Source organism: Diorhabda sublineata, chromosome 2, assembly GCF_026230105.1.
Source record: "Diorhabda sublineata isolate icDioSubl1.1 chromosome 2, icDioSubl1.1, whole genome shotgun sequence".
NCBI lineage: Eukaryota > Metazoa > Arthropoda > Insecta > Coleoptera > Chrysomelidae > Diorhabda > Diorhabda sublineata.
The window spans coordinates 40715826-40738957 of NC_079475.1; the positions used below are offsets into that span (position 1 = coordinate 40715826).

The 23132-nt window shown below is 31.3% G+C and overlaps 1 protein-coding gene across 3 annotated transcripts in view; it reads right to left on the minus strand.

The window, feature by feature from the left end:
* The window catches only part of LOC130453405 (uncharacterized), a 92984-nt gene extending 71364 nt beyond the window's left edge, over positions 1-21620 (minus strand). For all 3 annotated transcript variants that reach the window (XM_056793125.1, XM_056793128.1, XM_056793126.1), the window contains exon 1: positions 20430-21620. In XM_056793125.1, coding sequence (XP_056649103.1) covers positions 20430-21213 — 784 coding nt within the window. In that variant the 5' untranslated portion in view covers positions 21214-21620. The remainder of the gene's footprint in view (positions 1-20429) is intronic.
* Positions 21621-23132: the final 1512 nt, after the last annotated feature.

Below are 23132 nucleotides of genomic sequence, written 5' to 3' on the forward strand. Positions count from 1 at the left end.
GGACTGAAACGGTTCCTAAAAGCTGGCCAATTCATACAGATACAAATTCGCTTTTTAAGTCGTGTGACTAACTAAGAAAAACGCTTTTTTTTTGCCAAAAATCGATGCATTAGAGCTGTTTTAGAGCCACGTCGATGAATATATTGTTTTAAGTAACCCATAGAAGTTGAATTGGACTGAAACGGTTCCTAAAAGCTGGCCAATTCATACAGATACAAATTCACTTTTCAAGTCGTGTGACTAACTAAGAAAAACGCTTTTTTTTGCCAAAAATCGATGCATTAGAGCTATTTTAGAGCCACGTCGATGAATATATTGTTTTAAATAACCCATAGAAGTTGAATTGGACTGAAACGGTTCCTGAAAGCTGGCCAATTCATACAGATACAAATTCACTTTTCAAGTCGTGTGACTAACTAAGAAAAACGCTTTTTTTTGCCAAAAATCGATGCATTAGAGCTATTTTAGAGCCACGTCGATGAATATATTGTTTTAAATAACCCATAGAAGTTGAATTGGACTGAAACGGTTCCTGAAAGCTGGCCAATTCATACAGATACAAATTCACTTTTCAAGTCGTGTGACTAACTAAGAAAAACGCTTTTTTTTGCCAAAAATCGATGCATTAGAGCTATTTTAGAGCCACGTCGATGAATATATTGTTTTAAATAACCCATAGAAGTTGAATTGGACTGAAACGGTTCCTGAAAGCTGGCCAATTCATACAGATACAAATTCACTTTTCAAGTCGTGTGACTAACTAAGAAAAACGCTTTTTTTGGCCAAAAATCGATGCATTAGAGCTGTTTTAGAGCCACGTCGATGAATATATTGTTTTAAATAACCCATAGAAGTTGAATTGGACTGGAACGGTTACTAAGAGCTGGCCAATTCATACAGATACAAATTCACTTTTCAAGTCGTGTGACTAACTAAGAAAAACGCTTTTTTTTGCCAAAAATCGATGCATTAGAGCTATTTTAGAGCCACGTCGATGAATATATTGTTTTAAATAACCCATAGAAGTTGAATTGGACTGGAACGGTTACTAAGAGCTGGCCAATTCATACAGATACAAATTCACTTTTCAAGTCGTGTGACTAACTAAGAAAAACGCTTTTTTTGGCCAAAAATCGATGCATTAGAGCTGTTTTAGAGCCACGTCGATGAATATATTGTTTTAAATAACCCATAGAAGTTGAATTGGACTGGAACGGTTACTAAGAGCTGGCCAATTCATACAGATACAAATTCACTTTTCAAGTCGTGTGACTAACTAAGAAAAACGCTTTTTTTGGCCAAAAATCGATGCATTAGAGCTGTTTTAGAGCCACGTCGATGAATATATTGTTTTAAATAACCCATAGAAGTTGAATTGGACTGGAACGGTTACTAAGAGCTGGCCAATTCATACAGATACAAATTCACTTTTCAAGTCGTGTGACTAACTAAGAAAAACGCTTTTTTTGGCCAAAAATCGATGCATTAGAGCTGTTTTAGAGCCACGTCGATGAATATATTGTTTTAAATAACCCATAGAAGTTGAATTGGACTGGAACGGTTACTAAGAGCTGGCCAATTCATACAGATACAAATTCACTTTTCAAGTCGTGTGACTAACTAAGAAAAACGCTTTTTTTTGCCAAAAATCGATGCATTAGAGCTATTTTAGAGCCACGTCGATGAATATATTGTTTTAAATAACCCATAGAAGTTGAATTGGACTGGAACGGTTACTAAGAGCTGGCCAATTCATACAGATACAAATTCACTTTTCAAGTCGTGTGACTAACTAAGAAAAACGCTTTTTTTTGCCAAAAATCGATGCATTAGAGCTATTTTAGAGCCACGTCGATGAATATATTGTTTTAAATAACCCATAGAAGTTGAATTGGACTGAAACGGTTCCTGAAAGCTGGCCAATTCATACAGATACAAATTCACTTTTCAAGTCGTGTGACTAACTAAGAAAAACGCTTTTTTTGGCCAAAAATCGATGCATTAGAGCTGTTTTAGAGCCACGTCGATGAATATATTGTTTTAAATAACCCATAGAAGTTGAATTGGACTGGAACGGTTACTAAGAGCTGGCCAATTCATACAGATACAAATTCACTTTTCAAGTCGTGTGACTAACTAAGAAAAACGCTTTTTTTTGCCAAAAATCGATGCATTAGAGCTGTTTTAGAGCCACGTCGATGAATATATTGTTTTAAATAACCCATAGAAGTTGAATTGGACTGGAACGGTTACTAAGAGCTGGCCAATTCATACAGATACAAATTCACTTTTCAAGTCGTGTGACTAACTAAGAGAAACGCTTTTTTTGGCCAAAAATCGATGCATTAGAGCTGTTTTAGAGCCACGTCGATGAATATATTGTTTTAAATAACCCATAGAAGTTGAATTGGACTGGAACGGTTACTAAGAGCTGGCCAATTCATACAGATACAAATTCACTTTTCAAGTCGTGTGACTAACTAAGAAAAACGCTTTTTTTTGCCAAAAATCGATGCATTAGAGCTGTTTTAGAGCCACGTCGATGAATATATTGTTTTAAATAACCCATAGAAGTTGAATTGGACTGGAACGGTTACTAAGAGCTGGCCAATTCATACAGATACAAATTCACTTTTCAAGTCGTGTGACTAACTAAGAAAAACGCTTTTTTGGCCAAAAATCGATGCATTAGAGCTATTTTAGAGCCACGTCGATGAATATATTGTTTTAAATAACCCATAGAAGTTGAATTGGACTGAAACGGTTCCTGAAAGCTGGCCAATTCATACAGATACAAATTCACTTTTCAAGTCGTGTGACTAACTAAGAAAAACGCTTTTTTTGGCCAAAAATCGATGCATTAGAGCTGTTTTAGAGCCACGTCGATGAATATATTGTTTTAAATAACCCATAGAAGTTGAATTGGACTGGAACGGTTACTAAGAGCTGGCCAATTCATACAGATACAAATTCACTTTTCAAGTCGTGTGACTAACTAAGAAAAACGCTTTTTTTTGCCAAAAATCGATGCATTAGAGCTATTTTAGAGCCACGTCGATGAATATATTGTTTTAAATAACCCATAGAAGTTGAATTGGACTGGAACGGTTACTAAGAGCTGGCCAATTCATACAGATACAAATTCACTTTTCAAGTCGTGTGACTAACTAAGAAAAACGCTTTTTTTTGCCAAAAATCGATGCATTAGAGCTATTTTAGAGCCACGTCGATGAATATATTGTTTTAAATAACCCATAGAAGTTGAATTGGACTGAAACGGTTCCTGAAAGCTGGCCAATTCATACAGATACAAATTCACTTTTCAAGTCGTGTGACTAACTAAGAAAAACGCTTTTTTTGGCCAAAAATCGATGCATTAGAGCTGTTTTAGAGCCACGTCGATGAATATATTGTTTTAAATAACCCATAGAAGTTGAATTGGACTGGAACGGTTACTAAGAGCTGGCCAATTCATACAGATACAAATTCACTTTTCAAGTCGTGTGACTAACTAAGAAAAACGCTTTTTTTTGCCAAAAATCGATGCATTAGAGCTGTTTTAGAGCCACGTCGATGAATATATTGTTTTAAATAACCCATAGAAGTTGAATTGGACTGGAACGGTTACTAAGAGCTGGCCAATTCATACAGATACAAATTCACTTTTCAAGTCGTGTGACTAACTAAGAAAAACGCTTTTTTTTGCCAAAAATCGATGCATTAGAGCTGTTTTAGAGCCACGTCGATGAATATATTGTTTTAAATAACCCATAGAAGTTGAATTGGACTGGAACGGTTACTAAGAGCTGGCCAATTCATACAGATACAAATTCACTTTTCAAGTCGTGTGACTAACTAAGAAAAACGCTTTTTTGGCCAAAAATCGATGCATTAGAGCTATTTTAGAGCCACGTCGATGAATATATTGTTTTAAATAACCCATAGAAGTTGAATTGGACTGAAACGGTTCCTGAAAGCTGGCCAATTCATACAGATACAAATTCACTTTTCAAGTCGTGTGACTAACTAAGAAAAACGCTTTTTTTGGCCAAAAATCGATGCATTAGAGCTGTTTTAGAGCCACGTCGATGAATATATTGTTTTAAATAACCCATAGAAGTTGAATTGGACTGGAACGGTTACTAAGAGCTGGCCAATTCATACAGATACAAATTCACTTTTCAAGTCGTGTGACTAACTAAGAAAAACGCTTTTTTTTGCCAAAAATCGATGCATTAGAGCTATTTTAGAGCCACGTCGATGAATATATTGTTTTAAATAACCCATAGAAGTTGAATTGGACTGGAACGGTTACTAAGAGCTGGCCAATTCATACAGATACAAATTCACTTTTCAAGTCGTGTGACTAACTAAGAAAAACGCTTTTTTTTGCCAAAAATCGATGCATTAGAGCTATTTTAGAGCCACGTCGATGAATATATTGTTTTAAATAACCCATAGAAGTTGAATTGGACTGAAACGGTTCCTGAAAGCTGGCCAATTCATACAGATACAAATTCACTTTTCAAGTCGTGTGACTAACTAAGAAAAACGCTTTTTTTGGCCAAAAATCGATGCATTAGAGCTGTTTTAGAGCCACGTCGATGAATATATTGTTTTAAATAACCCATAGAAGTTGAATTGGACTGGAACGGTTACTAAGAGCTGGCCAATTCATACAGATACAAATTCACTTTTCAAGTCGTGTGACTAACTAAGAAAAACGCTTTTTTTTGCCAAAAATCGATGCATTAGAGCTGTTTTAGAGCCACGTCGATGAATATATTGTTTTAAATAACCCATAGAAGTTGAATTGGACTGGAACGGTTACTAAGAGCTGGCCAATTCATACAGATACAAATTCACTTTTCAAGTCGTGTGACTAACTAAGAGAAACGCTTTTTTTGGCCAAAAATCGATGCATTAGAGCTGTTTTAGAGCCACGTCGATGAATATATTGTTTTAAATAACCCATAGAAGTTGAATTGGACTGGAACGGTTACTAAGAGCTGGCCAATTCATACAGATACAAATTCACTTTTCAAGTCGTGTGACTAACTAAGAAAAACGCTTTTTTTTGCCAAAAATCGATGCATTAGAGCTGTTTTAGAGCCACGTCGATGAATATATTGTTTTAAATAACCCATAGAAGTTGAATTGGACTGGAACGGTTACTAAGAGCTGGCCAATTCATACAGATACAAATTCACTTTTCAAGTCGTGTGACTAACTAAGAGAAACGCTTTTTTTGGCCAAAAATCGATGCATTAGAGCTGTTTTAGAGCCACGTCGATGAATATATTGTTTTAAATAACCCATAGAAGTTGAATTGGACTGGAACGGTTACTAAGAGCTGGCCAATTCATACAGATACAAATTCACTTTTCAAGTCGTGTGACTAACTAAGAAAAACGCTTTTTTGGCCAAAAATCGATGTTAATAGTTCAAAAGTTTGCACAATGTTGTAATTAATCAAAAATTTTATATTCCCCAAATAATATCGACGACTTAAAACTTCAAGTTGCGGTATGAAACTTTCTAAACAACCCTCGTACATATTCTATTAATTGATTTAGTTTTTCTTGAAACAATTTCCAATGTTTCTTTTAGAAATGAACAGTTATTTTGAGAATAAAAATCATTTTGCGAAATAGTTCAGAGAAAACAGATTTTCCGATTATTTTCGAGTTTTTCTCAGTAAATCAACAAATAATAAATTACGATGAAAATGAAAAACTAAAAATAATAAGCTCTAAAAACTAGTAACATCACAAAGTGAATAAATTTACACCTAGATGATTCACGGCCGCCATTTTCCGAATGGATATTCGCTCATTTTGATATGATTAGTTTCCCCGATGTATCTTAACCTCAAAATTCGATCTATTCACGTCTGTTCCTTCTTATTCAAATGAATATGCAAAGTTAGATCGAGAAACAAACATAATGGATACCTGGACACAATCTATACAGCGTATGTTTGAAGACGCCATGTTGTTTAGTTTATTAACTATGCGCAAGATGGGTGCCGCGTTTGCTCACTTGAATCTTGAATCCCTATCAACTTATTGCAATGTTTCAGCGAAGAATCAAGCAAAACGGCCGCTATTGGCTAAGAAGAAAATGTTGTTTCATCAAGACATTGCACCAGTTCACACATTTAGCCCCCTCCGATTATTTCCTGGTCCCATACTTGAAAAAATGGCTCGGAAGTCAAATACCTAACCTAACTTAACTAATACCACACATAATGTACTGCAGTGAAGACTAATCCTATATCAGGGACATATAAACGAGCCAAACATGTTTTTCATCTCTTATATGTCATTTGTGACGGATATCGAACATTCCCACGGCCTATAGATCTTACCGAATGATTAAAATAAAGTAAAGCAATTGTACTTTTCATAGAATTCGAAATTTAACGTTGAAAAGTTACTTATGAGACACTCTGTATAGTTTTATTCGTAAATGACGCAATTTAATTAGAATGTCTATAATGGAAATATTATTAAACATTTCGTAATTTTGTAACTCGGTCTAGTACAACCCTGTGCACTAGGTATGAATCATATATCTTCCTATATTATATGTTTGACTCTTTCAAATGAAATTATAAATATTAAATAAAAGATGAAGAGATACTGCAATTTATAAAACGTTACGTTGTTTCAAAAACATTTTGGTAAATATCTAATTTATTACTTCGAACGTTTGCAAGCCGAATCGTAATACAAACGTTAGGCATTTCCATAAACAAATTATGAAGATGTTAACCTCTGATTTTAATACATCTGGCGAATCGTAAAATGTCGTAATGAACATAGTTAACTACTTTATTTATCAATGTTTCCATTACGTACATTCGATAAATAAGGTTAATGTATCGGTATATTATTTATTTAAAAGAACAACTATCCGTAATAAAAAAAATATTATCGGTATGATTTTACGCGATAATCATCTCAATATTAACCTTGAAATTTCGTGTATACATAAACAAATGAATTGTATAATAGAGAAAAGTAAAAAAGAAGAAATTTATGAACTGTCATAAAAGGTTAGGTAGTAAATGTTTTATTATATTTCTTTTTCTAATCTATTGACGTTAATTTAAGTACGCTACTGTAAAAATATCAAAAGCGATCTCCTCATTTTCTTCATACTATTACCCGGAATTAAATATTAAAACTATTATGGGCAAATATGTCGCATGCTGATTGTTACTCACATAAACAATCGAAAAAATGTGTGTCATTTAGCGTCTTCTTCTACTTTTGTTTCGATCTCGACAGTACGGACAAACAGCAATGATAGTTCAGTCAAAATAGACTTTATATGTGGATGTTTTTTCTTGTTCAGCAAGCCGATTGGGCATTTGGAGTAACGTCTTTTGACACGTCAGCCATATTGTAGTCCGCCACGAAAAAAGATATTTGTGTATAGAGAATTGATTGTTTCGAGCGCTTTTTTGGTTGAGATAATTATATTTTAAAACACACGAATATAACCATAATGTATGTAACGCAATATTTGACATTCAAGACAATATGGCGGCTAGTTGTGACGTCATCCCAAAATATTTCCCAAATAATTGTTGAAGAAATTGTTTATACCAACTGTTTGAATAGTTTGTCTTATTTTCCAAAAAAAAACTAATGTTCAGTATATCACTTTTTTCAGTTTAAAGCTATGAAAAATGATTTTAAAAATATCACTGTTATTTTATGTAATTTGACTGGACTATTGTTTTGAATTATTTGAAATGAGAGTCTGGATATTGCACATTTTAAATAAATGTCCGTGTATATATATATATATGAATATTTTTATTATTTGAAATTTTTATAATAAGTGGAAGAATAAATTGAGATGACAGAGTCGTCGATTGGCTGACCCAGCCAGCAGAGCGAGACGCCGCCCGCCGCACCATTATTGTCTGGCAGATGAATATGACATTTACACTAAAGACATAATTGATTCGTTTCGGAAAAACAATCGACAGTGAGAGCTGAGCCCATCTTTTAAGGCTGCGTATCTTAACCTAAATATAAATAGTTAAACGGAAGCTGTGTTTCGTTTATCCAACCATAACATTTCAAAATGAATAATGTTCTCTTCAACTATATTATAATGATCAATGCTATCGAATTTTAGTTTTGTTACGTTTATGTTACAAGAAATTTTAGTTCTAATTTTGTATTTATAGTAATATCGATTGCGCAAACTCTGGGAGTAGAGACATTTTTTTTCGAGATAAAATTAGATTTGTAGGGAATATGATTTTTATTTATTGTCACCGCATGGTGATTCTGAAAACAGGAAGAATTATCATCAGACGATACCGTATTTCATCTTTAATAGATGACTTTATGAGATTTCGTTATATTTTAGATATTTTAGAAGTGGCTACTCCACCTTAATAACGTACAATATTGAACAAATAGAAATCTCGATATTTATTTTAAGAATTTATTTATATAAAAGCTCTCAACGAAAAGAGGTTAGCGAATATACGAAAAAATTTTATATAAATAATAAATATTGCTCCGAAATATTCACAATTTCAATAAGATAATTCTCAACTCAAATATGTGATAACACGTTCTGAGTACGTTCACCATTAAAAACGTCAAACTTTGTGATTACAATGTCAGATTTGACATATTCACATCAGTGTTGCCATATTTCGAAATTTAAGTACCAACTTTCGTAGTGTCCGCCTTTCTTGACAACTAAATGAAGTTATGCTAGATATTGGGAGTGTCTACTGTTACAAATAAACGTACAATATACAACTACCTATAAACTAATGTAAATTGTTCTTAGACTTTCCTGATAGATAAATGAGATTCTGATAGACGTTGGAAGTGTCTACATTACCTAATGGATGTACAAAATGGCCATTACATTGAGAAAATAATTGTTTTAAACAATGTCTAGTTTGACATAATCACATCAATGTTGCCGTATTTCGAAACTTACGTAGCAACCTTCGTAGTGTCAAACTTTCTTAATAACTAGATGAAGTTATACTGTCTAGTTTGACATAATGAAGTTATACTGGATATTGGGAGTGGCTACTGTTTCTAATAAACGTACAATATACAACTACCTAAGAATTCGTTAGTTATTTTAGGAAACTATTTGTTATAAAACTTTCCAACGAAAAAAAGTAATAAAACATTTGTAAACTATTGAAAAATTTTTGGAAAAGTCCAAAAATTATCATTCAAAGACTTTTCTGATGGATAAATGAGATTCTGTTAGACGTTGGAAGTGTCTACAATACCTAATGGATGTACAAAATGGCCTGTCAACCATTACATCGAGAAAATAATTGTTTTAAACAATGTCTAGTTTGACATAATGAAGTTATACTGGATATTGGGAGTGGCTACTGTTTCTAATAAACGTACAATTTACAACTACCTAAGAATTCGTTAGTTATTTTAGGAAACTATTTGTTATAAAACTTTTCAACGAAAAAAAGTAATAAAACGTGTAAATTATTGAAAAATTTTTGGAAAAGTCGAAAAATTATCATTCAAAAACTTTTCTGATGGATAAATGAGATTCTGATAGATATTGGAAGTGTCTACAGTACCTAATGGATGTACAAAATGGCCTGCCAACCATTACATTGAGAAAATAATTGTATGAGTGTTTTAAACAATATAGAAAGTTTGCGATCTTTCCAAAAATGTGGTACAATATAAATTTTTTTGAATATTTCGCATTTTTTGACCCATTTAAGAGCCGGATGGGTATTTTTGGAGTGACTACTGTTCTGTATGACCGTCTAAACATATAAAGATATTGAACTCTCGAAAAAATTTCGAGAAAATGTTGAAATATCATCATAATAATAGAAAACTGGTGTGATTAATCAAAAATATATACCTATTGGATATATTGACAGTTTAAAGAAAAATCAATAATTTAAGATGATATTCTGATAGATTTTAGGAATGGCTACAGCACCAACAAAATTGTACAACCAAAAAACTGAAGATTTACGTTATATATGAAATTTTTAAACCAAAAAACATTCTTATCGTCTAAAAAATGTTGTTTTACGAATATATTATAATTTTGTCGGGACACAGATACGAAATTTTGAGTAAAAAGCACAAATTAATCAATTTTTTTCTATCATTTTTGGATTTAAAGAAAAAATTCGAGTTTCCGCGAGTGGCTAATGTCAATATACCTACAATAATTATTTTTAATCTGCGTTTAGTCTGAATAATCTCGACGACAGGTCTCAGCTTGTAGACAGATAACAGAAAGTGATGATTGAAGGCATTTTCGGAAGCAACCAACCTTCATGGTATGCAATATAAATCAGTATTGAATGGTTTTATTGTGCATTTCGATGCCAGACATTGTACGGCAAATATTTTTTTATTTATGTTTAATGTATCTTTAAAATTACCTCGTCAGATTCTTCTCAGACTTAAGTGTCGTGGGAATTCAATTAATTTCTCACTCATCTCATTTTAATTAGCGGGGAAAATTACTACGTCTCACTTGATTTATAAATATATAAAAATTATAACTATTATTAGAACAAATTACATACAGAATTCAAATTTAAATAATGTGGTTTGTTTATTAGGGCCACCAGTAAATTCATCCACACACCAGGTAGATGGTAAATTCCACCGAAAAAATTATTTGCGATATTTTTATATGTAAATTTGAAAAACAAAAAAAATTTGATTTTATATTGTTTGAAATAAACATTGCGAGTACCGAGTGGGCAAATAAAAACAAACTTTGGCCGTATCAGAATTTTATATCCAAAATTATAAAGCGTATTTGATAAAATGAAAAAAATTTCTTTGAAATTCACCTAATTAAAAGGCTATTTATATATGATCGAATTATTCACCAAATTCCACACATATTTTAACCATAAGGTTTAGTAGATCTCTTCAAATAATACGTAGGGGAGAGTGGGAACCTTGTTAAGAAAAAAATCCATGTAAGTCCGGTTCTGTTTAACCGATTTTTATAAACTCGAAGTTATTTGAAAGATATCTTGTCCAGCAACACAAAATATATATTTAATTAGCGAAATGAATGCTACAGGGCTTTGTTTCATACATTTTGGTTATAACGATTTGTATCGACAAATTTTAACGAAAATTTGTTGTTTAAAAAGGTGTTTTAGAAAAGACAAACAGATATTTTAAGTAATATGTAAGCACTTGTTACACTTGGCTACAAAAAGATGATGATTTGTAAAGATTAAGTCACTTATAAGTCCGTGTGTGCCCGCTGCTAAGACATCTAAGTACGTAATTCAAAGTAACAGAACAAGTTCAGACTTGTTTCATCGTGAATGCTAATCGAACTACTAAAGGTGAATTCCTCGTCTGGAAAAAGCGAAAACCTGTTAAATTAAAAAAAAAATGGAGTGTATGAAGTCGTTGTTGTCTCAGGTTCACTAATCGATGACGAAACTTTATCTGCGATTGATACAAATGAAAAAATCAACGATGAAGATGATGATAATGCATCAGAAGTGTCAGTTAAGGAAGTAAGATCCTCATTGGATACCTTACAAAGCTTCTGTGTACAAAACGGACATGATGAAAAAGCATTTCTTAAAAATTTGATATTTCAAATACTCGAATCGACTGTACTACTAAAAACGGAAACAAATAATTAAATAAACCATGTAAAAAGTGAACAATTGTAAATTTATGTAACTAACCACGTAATTAGTGAAGCCCTAGGTATTTTTTATGCACGAAATTAATAACTTTTTTGAAGTTATTGTTTTCCATGTTTCCTTCAGTTTTTTTTGTGAGTTTGATCAAGCCCGTCCTAAATTTCGGTTTCTTATACAAATTTATTTGCTTATTTGTGCAATTTTAATGAAAAAAATGAGTTTTCATTTTTGAAATACTTTCAAAACTATTCAGTAAACGTCATTAATAATAAATAACTTATTTTCATTGTTTACAAAGGTTTCCTACGAAAATATGTCGTAAATAAACTGAAAGATAAGTCGAAGTTAATTATATAACTTTCTAAATATATATATGTTCATTTGAACTTTGAAAATTTTTCAGAAATCCCAATATCTTAATATTGTAGTGACTCATGCGTAAAGAATGAGGATTATCTATCACTAAAAACATTCCTGGGATATAATTTTACCTGCAAACTCGCAAAACAAACTAATGGCAATGATAAATAGACGAAAATTGATTATAAAAGTTCAAAATAACTGTTCTACTATATTCCCACTCGAATTTTTAAGTATTCTACTTATTAGAATTGTAATCATTCAGAATCCAAACAAGAGTTTAAGTGCTGTTTTTCCAAACTAAAAAATTTATATATAATCGTAATCCAACCATTCAACATCCAAATTTTTTTCTCGGGATGAAATTAAACCCCGAGATTCTATTTATCAGTAAAACGTCCCAACAATGAATAATAGTCCGGTCAAATTAGACCAAACAATAAGAGTGAAGCTACATAAATTCCCATCGAGCTGAAAATCAGTAAAATTGTTTAATATAACTGAAAATAAAATTGTAACTCAAGGTCAGTCAAAAAAATGAGTATTTCGCGATTATCATCAAAACGGTAAGTTTTATCATAAAAATACCTCAGACGAAAATTGTATATCATAAAATTATCTACAAAAAACGTATCAATACTTTTTTTCCTACGAGCCACCGTTTCTGAGATATAACGATACAAAAAGTTGTGAAAATTATGTTTCAGATTTACTATCGTATTTAATGGCTTTTACAATTTTTTGAATCGTTATATTTCAGAAACGGTGGATCGTAGAAAAAAAGTGTTAATACGTTTTTTGTAGATAATTTTATGATCTATAATTTTTGTCTGAGGTATTTTTATGATAAAACTTACCGTTTTGCTTATAATCGCGAAAAACTCATTTTTTTGATTTTTGACATTAAATAAAAATTTTATTTGCCACTATAATCCAGTCAATTTAGACATTCGAAGTTACTTAAATTCCCATTAAGCTGAAAATCAGTAAAATTGTTTAATACAATTGAAAATAAAATTCTACTCGACGTCAAAAGTCAAAAAAATTAGTTTTTCGCGATTATCATCAAAACGGTGAGTTTTATCATAAAAATACCTCAGACGAAAATTGTATATCATAAAATTATCTACAAAAAACGTATCAATACTTTTTTTCCTACGAGCCACCGTTTCTGAGATATAACGATACAAAAAGTTGTGAAAATTATGTTTCAGATTTACTATCGTATTTAATGGCTTTTACAATTTTTTGAATCGTTATATTTCAGAAACGGTGGATCGTAGAAAAAAAAGTATTAATACGTTTTTTGTAGATAATTTTATGATCTACAATTTTTATCTGAGGTATTTTTATGATAAAACTTACCGTTTTGCTTATAATCGCGAAAAACTCATTTTTTTGATCTTTGAAATTGAATAAAAATTTTATTTGCCACTATAATCCAGTCAATTTAGACATTCGAAGTTACTTAAATTCCCATTAAGCTGAAAATCAGTAAAATTGTTTAATACAATTGAAAATAAAATTCTACTCGACGTCAAAAGTCAAAAAAATTAGTTTTTCGCGATTATCATCAAAACGGTGAGTTTTATCATAAAAATACCTCAGACGAAAATTGTATATCATAAAATTATCTACAAAAAACGTATCAATACTTTTTTTCCTACGAGCCACCGTTTCTGAGATATAACGATACAAAAAGTTGTGAAAATTATGTTTCAGATTTACTATCGTATTTAATGGCTTTTACAATTTTTTGAATCGTTATATTTCAGAAACGGTGGATCGTAGAAAAAAAAGTATTAATACGTTTTTTGTAGATAATTTTATGATCTACAATTTTTATCTGAGGTATTTTTATGATAAAACTTACCGTTTTGCTTATAATCGCGAAAAACTCATTTTTTTGATCTTTGAAATTGAATAAAAATTTTATTTGCCACTATAATCCAGTCAATTTAGACATTCGAAGTTACTTAAATTCCCATTAAGCTGAAAATCAGTAAAATTGTTTAATACAATTGAAAATAAAATTCTACTCGACGTCAAAAGTCAAAAAAATTAGTTTTTCGCGATTATCATCAAAACGGTGAGTTTTATCATAAAAATACCTCAGACGAAAATTGTATATCATAAAATTATCTACAAAAAACGTATCAATACTTTTTTTCCTACGAGCCACCGTTTCTGAGATATAACGATACAAAAAGTTGTGAAAATTATGTTTCAGATTTACTATCGTATTTAATGGCTTTTACAATTTTTTGAATCGTTATATTTCAGAAACGGTGGATCGTAGAAAAAAAAGTATTAATACGTTTTTTGTAGATAATTTTATGATCTACAATTTTTATCTGAGGTATTTTTATGATAAAACTTACCGTTTTGCTTATAATCGCGAAAAACTCATTTTTTTGATCTTTGAAATTGAATAAAAATTTTATTTGCCACTATAATCCAGTCAATTTAGACATTCGAAGTTACTTAAATTCCCATTAAGCTGAAAATCAGTAAAATTGTTTAATACAATTGAAAATAAAATTCTACTCGACGTCAAAAGTCAAAAAAATGAGTTTTTCGCGATTATAAGCAAAACGGTAAGTTTTATCATAAAAATACCTCAGACGAAAATTGTAGATCATAAAATTATCTACAAAAAACGTATCAATACTTTTTTTCCTACGAGCCACCGTTTCTGAGATATAACGATACAAAAAGTTGTGAAAATTATGTTTCAGATTTACTATCGTATTTAATGGCTTTTACAATTTTTTGAATCGTTATATTTCAGAAACGGTGGATCGTAGAAAAAAAAGTATTAACAAGTTTTTTGTAGATAATTTTATGATCTATAATTTTTGTCTGAGGTATTTTTATGATAAAACTTACCGTTTCGCTTATAATCGCGAAAAACTCATTTTTTTGATTTTTGACATTAAATAAAAATTTTATTTGCCACTATAATCCAGTCAATTTAGACATTCGAAGTTACTTAAATTCCCATTAAGCTGAAAATCAGTAAAATTGTTTAATACAATTGAAAATAAAATTCTACTCGACGTCAAAAGTCAAAAAAATTAGTTTTTCGCGATTATCATCAAAACGGTAAGTTTTATCATAAAAATACCTCAGACGAAAATTGTATATCATAAAATTATCTACAAAAAACGTATCAATACTTTTTTTCCTACGAGCCACCGTTTCTGAGATATAACGATACAAAAAGTTGTGAAAATTATGTTTCAGATTTACTATCGTATTTAATGGCTTTTACAATTTTTTGAATCGTTATATTTCAGAAACGGTGGATCGTAGAAAAAAAAGTATTAATACGTTTTTTGTAGATAATTTTATGATCTACAATTTTTATCTGAGGTATTTTTATGATAAAACTTACCGTTTTGCTTATAATCGCGAAAAACTCATTTTTTTGATCTTTGAAATTGAATAAAAATTTTATTTGCCACTATAATCCAGTCAATTTAGACATTCGAAGTTACTTAAATTCCCATTAAGCTGAAAATCAGTAAAATTGTTTAATACAATTGAAAATAAAATTCTACTCGACGTCAAAAGTCAAAAAAATGAGTTTTTCGCGATTATAAGCAAAACGGTAAGTTTTATCATAAAAATACCTCAGACGAAAATTGTAGATCATAAAATTATCTACAAAAAACGTATCAATACTTTTTTTCCTACGAGCCACCGTTTCTGAGATATAACGATACAAAAAGTTGTGAAAATTATGTTTCAGATTTACTATCGTATTTAATGGCTTTTACAATTTTTTGAATCGTTATATTTCAGAAACGGTGGATCGTAGAAAAAAAAGTATTAACAAGTTTTTTGTAGATAATTTTATGATCTATAATTTTTGTCTGAGGTATTTTTATGATAAAACTTACCGTTTCGCTTATAATCGCGAAAAACTCATTTTTTTGATTTTTGACATTAAATAAAAATTTTATTTGCCACTATAATCCAGTCAATTTAGACATTCGAAGTTACTTAAATTCCCATTAAGCTGAAAATCAGTAAAATTGTTTAATACAATTGAAAATAAAATTCTACTCGACGTCAAAAGTCAAAAAAATTAGTTTTTCGCGATTATCATCAAAACGGTAAGTTTTATCATAAAAATACCTCAGACAAAAATTATAGATCATAAAATTATCTACTAAAAACGTATTAATACTTTTTTTTCTATAAGTCACCGTTTCTGAGATATAATGATACAAAAAATTGTAAAAGTTATGTTTCAGATTTACTAATTTAATTTAATAGCTCATTATATCTCAGAAACGGTGGCTCGTAGGAAAAAAAGTATTAATACAATAATATCTACAATTTTCGCCTGAGGTATTTTTATGATAAAACTTACTTTTTTACTTACGTTTTGCTGATAATCGCGAAAAATTCATTTTTTCGACATTTGACCTTGAATAAAATTTTTTCCATACACGGAAACGATGGGATTTTCAGCTTAATGGGAATTTATGTAACTTCCAATGTCTGAATTGCCCTAACAAGAAAACTGTAAGAAACAACGCAAAAAAATTACACAATTAAGCATATGTAATTGAACTGATTTTGTAGAACTGTTAATTAATTTAATAATTGAATTAATGAAAATAATTAAGACACGCGAACATACTTGTATAAACAATAAATTAGTTCTAAATTAAGAATAAATTACAAGCATCTTGATTACGCTAATATTTTCGAAAATGCCATCCAAAACATCAAAACAAAACAACAAATTTTTTGGAAAATGGAAAGACGTTTTAAAGGTTCTAAGAGATTTAAAAGACATGGAAGGCTTTATAAAAAATGAAAAGATTAAAAACCAAAGTTCTAATAATCGGAGAGAATAAAAGACATAAAAATAGGAGGAGGAGGAGGAGCTCCGAGAAGTGCTTGGGATTGACGGAGCTCTCGAAGTAACAAAAGAGGTGCCGAAATAGAAAAAAAAGCACAAATAACAAGAAATGACAAAGCACTAGATGAAGGAACAGAAAATGAGAAAAACAAATTAGGAATTTACGAACAAGAAACGAAATATGATAAGATCTGTAAATAGACATATAAAGGGGCCCAAAAATATGACGATTGGAGGTAATTCGCGTCTATACCAAGTTGAATCCCTGGAGAATTTTAGAGCCTCAAAGTATGTCGATAAAAATCAATTTGGTAGTTTGTTTGAAACTGGAATGGGAAGAAGAAAGCGATGGAACTATTCAGGGGGTTATTTTGAAGTGACATAACCTTAAAATTTCAAAAATCGAATAAGCTAAGACATGTTTTTAACAATGTTAATTGGAAAGTTACAGAAAATTTGATAATTTGCGATTCAGTACTTCTAGTAGTAGTTGGTTGACCGTTTCTGGGGGTCATGATGATGATAACGACACAAACAACAATAGGAGAGAATAGAATAGAACAAAAGAAGTTGAAAGCAATAAAAATAGGAGTAGGAGGTGCTCCGGGAAGTGGACCAATTCACCCGAGAGTGGATAGGCCTTAGATAAATATAATAAAGTATTAAGATACATCTTAAAACTCAAACTTTCACTGGTTTTTGTCACAATTTAATTTAACATAAACAAATATTTATATAAATTGCCCCCCTCGAACATATTTCTATCTGTTTTTATACAGATTTCTCCTATAATTTATTTGAATAAAGTATAGGAAATTAACGTTATTAATTCAACATTACCGACTAATTTTCTAGAGAAATATTCGAAAATTCCATTTGATTAGATCAATAATGTTGTCGCCCAGATCATAATTTCGTGTTTTGGCAGTTGCTTTAGTTCAAAAATTGTTGGCAAGAGTCTCGTCTTTTGTAATAGGTCACAAGATCATATTTCTTGATATACATAATTTTACAAAATTTTGTTTGTTTTAAACACAGAAACAATATGAAAAATTGAAAAAAAAAAAAATATCAAATCATTAGAATTATTTTTATACTTGATGAAATCCCGACGAAAACAATTTGTAGAAGTACCTAACCTAACAAATAAAACACAAATATTCCGGTATTTTTTCAAACAACTACCGCCATCTCTACGTCATACTTGGTATCTTAATTTGTTGTTTTATCATTGATTTTAAAGGGTTTCCATTTTATTATTCTTTTAACTTCCCCATTATTTTTCATTCGTTTTATATGTCTTATCAATTCAATTCAATGTTTTTCAAAATTATTTAAATCGGTTTTTAAGTGTTTTACAATCGATGTATTTTAGTTTTTCTCTGTTTTAAAGTTAATTTAATTATTTTTCGGTTATTTATGCCCAAAAATGGAACTAAAACACTTTTTTTTTCGTTCTAAACTTTACTTTCGAATTTTTTTATACATTCGAATTAGTTTTTATCACATTCACAAATCCCAGTCGATCAAAGTGAGGTTTTTATATTAACATTGTGTCGCTAGATGGCACTAGTGTACACCAAAACGATCAAGATTTCAGTACAAGTTAATAAAAAGTTATTTTCACGTTTTCTGGAGCTTACGAAGCAAATTTCTGCATAAAGGCAAGTTCCTGGTCACAAGTGTTGAATACTCCTTGGATTAGTGTCCAATCCGAAAGATTCTTCCACGAGGGAACAAGAAAACTTGACGTATCATCAAGACAAAACGAAAAACCATCTGCAACATCTAAGATTTTACAAAATGAGCAAATTGTTCAACATCACATCATCTGACCCATTTAGAGCAGCAGCTATGATCATAGCCTACTTCTAAAGGGAAATACCAACCATCTGACAAGGACCAAAATATTGAAGACTGCTAATATTGTATTCTGAGTCGAAGTACAAGACAAATTGCGAGTTTTCCAAAAGATGTATTGGGCGTCATATGTAAATAGTATCTGCAAAATTCCAACCCATGGATTTCATCTTCAGTAATCGCTCAACCATTTGACATTTGACATCAACGTCAATAATGTCATCAAGTTGTCGTTCTGTTTTTCCACTAGGAATTTCAGAAAGTTTCAGTCATTCAATTCCAATATGGATTTTAAAACTTTTTGTTGTTGTTCGGTATGTTTATTTGGTACATTTTATATAATGTATCATTATCTGATAAAATTTTAATCATTTACAATCAACAGACATTAACAAATACATGAGGTTTGACTTTTCAATCCATTGTTTATCGAAAATAGAGCGATTTTTGACAAAAATCCTGATAAAACAAAACAAACATACAACAAATAATTTGAGAACATTAAAAATTTAAGGTTGTGCAAAATCATCGAACTGAAACTGTCAACTGTCAACATTAGAGTGACTCCAGAACGTTCCGAAAGTGTTTAGCAATACAGAACTGTCATTTTAGCTACACGGAACACTAAAAACGCAACTTTAGGTATGTGAATGACTACAGAACGAACAATTTTATAAAATATATATTATTTAGTTTCAAAATCATTTATTGCATCAAAAAAAATATTATACAGGGTGCAAAATTTAACACTAAAACTTAAATTGATATTTCCAAAGCCGGTGATGAAATTTCTACGCACAGTCGAATTCTTGATAGTTGTTTACTGCATCGTGTGAAAAAATTTTTATAAATCATCATAAATTAGTAAAGAAAAGGAGTTGACAGTATTTTTTACCCTCTTTTCCAGCTAGATTACGAATGGTTTCGTAGTGGGAATTTATATATACAATTCTAAACGCGTCCAGCTTTGTCACGAAAAAAAAAAATACTCGTATTTTCAGCTACACCTTGTATATTCCAGACACGCTACTTAAAACACGTCAATTATTAATATACAAGGCGATTTATTGTATCGTTTCTCCGTTGAAATATCAATTTGAAAATTTGAAGTATTAATATTCCAAAATGCTGTGCCATATCAAAGTTACGTTTTTTAAATGAAACACCCTATATTTTACGGCATATTTGGAAACAGCTTAACGATAAAATATGCAATACAGGGTGGTGTAATGGAAAAAACGGAGAAGATAATGTATTATTTTGATTCACCCCGTATCAGATTCAATGGAATAAGTAATTTTCCAGGATTTTTATTACTATTCGAATGTTTTGTAAGAAAAAAATTTCTCTTGTATTGTACAGGGTATTTAATTTTACGATTTTTATGTAAAATTCGTTACAACTTTCTAAATACCCCGTAAAATATATCGCAACTTTTAATTATTATAATGGGGAAAGTAAACTGATTCTAAATATGTTTTAAAATATGAAAAAACGTAATTTTGATGTGATACACAGTATTCTGTAGGATTATTAGTTGTTGAATGAGTGAAAAATCATATTAATTGATTACCCCCTGTATTATGATGTTGAAATATAATTGGGGTGGTAGTAGAAATGATAGATATTTCATGAAATTGGACTTACCAAACCCCGATTTACACACCCTGTTAAATTTTTTCCTCGTCGACGCCCTCAGATCTTTCTTAGGTTTCGGGGTGTCGATCAACACCAATTTATCGTTTTTTTTATTCAACAACAACACATATTTCCTGGAGATTTTCATCTCTTTGACTAGATCGCACGCCGCCGTCACAATATGCCTCAAGTACCTATTTACACTACCGAAATATTTTTGCGCGTTACCTTTGAAATCTTTTATCACTTTGGCGTAAAATTGACAGGCCCCGTTGGCCTCGTTGATAGATTTCGATTCGACGTCCGCCAAAACTACGAGCTTCGCTTTAAAAGCTTTCGCGAAAATATCTTCGTTCTGCTTCAAAGTCCATCTGGGCTTCCTCTGTCGATGATCCGAGGAGCGCTGCGCTCTTGATACAACGTAATCAGTCGGAGGAATCTGAGCGAGATTTTCATTGGGAAACGTCGTGGAAATGGAAATCTCGCCCGATCTAGAATAAGTATTCGAGGAGATTCGTTCGAGAGTCTCACCGTCGATGGTCGAGGGTGTAATCGAAGGGGTATGTTTCGGTGGTGGGGGATAATATACGATTGTTTCGATTTGAGATTTGGGGTATCGATCGCGCGCTTGAGTCCTCCATAGCCTGTGATGCCGAATTTTATGGGGTTTTTGGAAATGGACATTTTTTTTGGAAAAATCCGCCATGGCGACGAGGTTATCTATGTGGAAAGCTGAACAACTTAGAACGGCTAGGATAACTAGAAATAGAAAACATACGCATTTTTGGTACATGTCTAAATCGGGTCGGTGATTTGTTTTTAAGACGTATTTAAGAGCCGGTATCCGTGGTAATGTGGCGATATCTGATATCGAGATGCGAATATAAGATAATACGGATGATGTGGTGATGCTTCATTTTTCCGATAATTTAAAATCGTCAATAACGATCTATCGGGCATCCCTAAATGTCACATAACTCGATAATATATCACACACACATCTCGCAGAGATCGGCACTGACGCACTATTTATTTCAATTTTTTTTCCTTTTTTTTTATATATAAATAAATATAAATATTTAAATGCGGTTGCACCTAATAAACACGCGACGCGCCGTATACTTAAAATCGGCAACCGTGTTGTAGGTAGATAACAAATTTCGTTTCGGTTGTTAGTCGTCGGGTGGCCCAAGCTACACTGAAGTTCTGATATAGAGACTGGCCCCACCACTTGGACGACTCGACGGAGTAGGACGAATGCGACGCGACCGACGCCTCAATTCGCGGACGCTATTCATGTGAAAACCGAAACGCTCGCTTCTTCTTTTCTCTTTACACCGTGTACCGATGACTCTTTCTTTGAATGTTGTTCATTGTTTGTTTACCTTCTTATAGAATACGAAAATTTTACCGCCACACCTTCCACACAACAAATACTAAAATTTTTCGATTTTACTACAAATATATTCGAAATGTATTTCTATTCAACGTTAAAAAATATTTATTTCGCAATTTATTACATTACATTACAATCAATAGACTTTTTAATGCGTTTGAAAAACGTTAACCTCACAATTTATTGTTTATCTACGGAAATAAGAAGAAAATCATCGATCTATACGGCGTATGATGAATCAATTCGATGTTTTGACTGTTCTAGATGGAGAATGATTAGTGTTTTTCTATTGGTTTCTTCTTCTTCTACTGATAAACAAATGATGATGTATCATCCAGATTTGACCGTTATTCTTTGCAGTGATGGACCTGAAAGATCGTTACGAAATTTATTCTGTAGCGAAAACCAGCGAAGCACGATGGTTCGGGATAGTACGTTCGACATTGAAAATGTCAAATTTTATGATGACAATGACATATTTGACATATACACATCAGTGTTGTCATATTTCGAAATTTACGAAGCAGCCGTCATATCTGTGATTTGTTTTTTGAATGCAAATCGCCAAATCTGCGAATTTTACTGAAGAAATAATGTAATTGATATAATGATTAGAAGAAGGGTCGGAGAGGTCAATGAAAGACGATGAAGAACAGTCATCTTTAACTTCTATATACAGGGTGTCCCACGACAAGATAAAACTATCGGTATATGGTGAAATACTTATAGCAAAATCTTGAAAATTTCTACTTTTAGGTTTTGGGATACGATCTTTTTAAGTGAAATATTTTCAAATATGGCCTACTTCCGGTTCTACCGGAAGTCGATTGTAACTTTGTTATTTTAAATAGAACACTCTATATGTTAATACATTTTTGAATTCTACGTAAAATTTTAGTATACTTTTGTTTGAAAACTTTTTTCGAAAAATGTATACTTTTCGAGTTATTAATTTTTTTTTATAAAAAATTTGACCGTTGCAAACCCTTATAAATTATTTTTTTACGATTATACCCTTAAAGATATGAAAACGGTTTCTATTCGGCTGCTTTTAGCAAAGTTCGAAGTATTTGTATCTATATTGAAAAATTTTCCATTTTATACAGGGTGCGTATGAAAAGTGTTCAAAGTTTAACTTAACTTAAATATCAAATTTCTTTATTTTTTTTTTAAATAGAACCACCCGATTTTTTCTATTTTAATGCATTCGGGGATGAAAAATACATTACCTCTATCCAGATATTAGAATAGAAAAAATCGGGTGTTTCTACTTAGAAAAATTTGATATTTATGAATTTAAAATTTGAACACTTTTT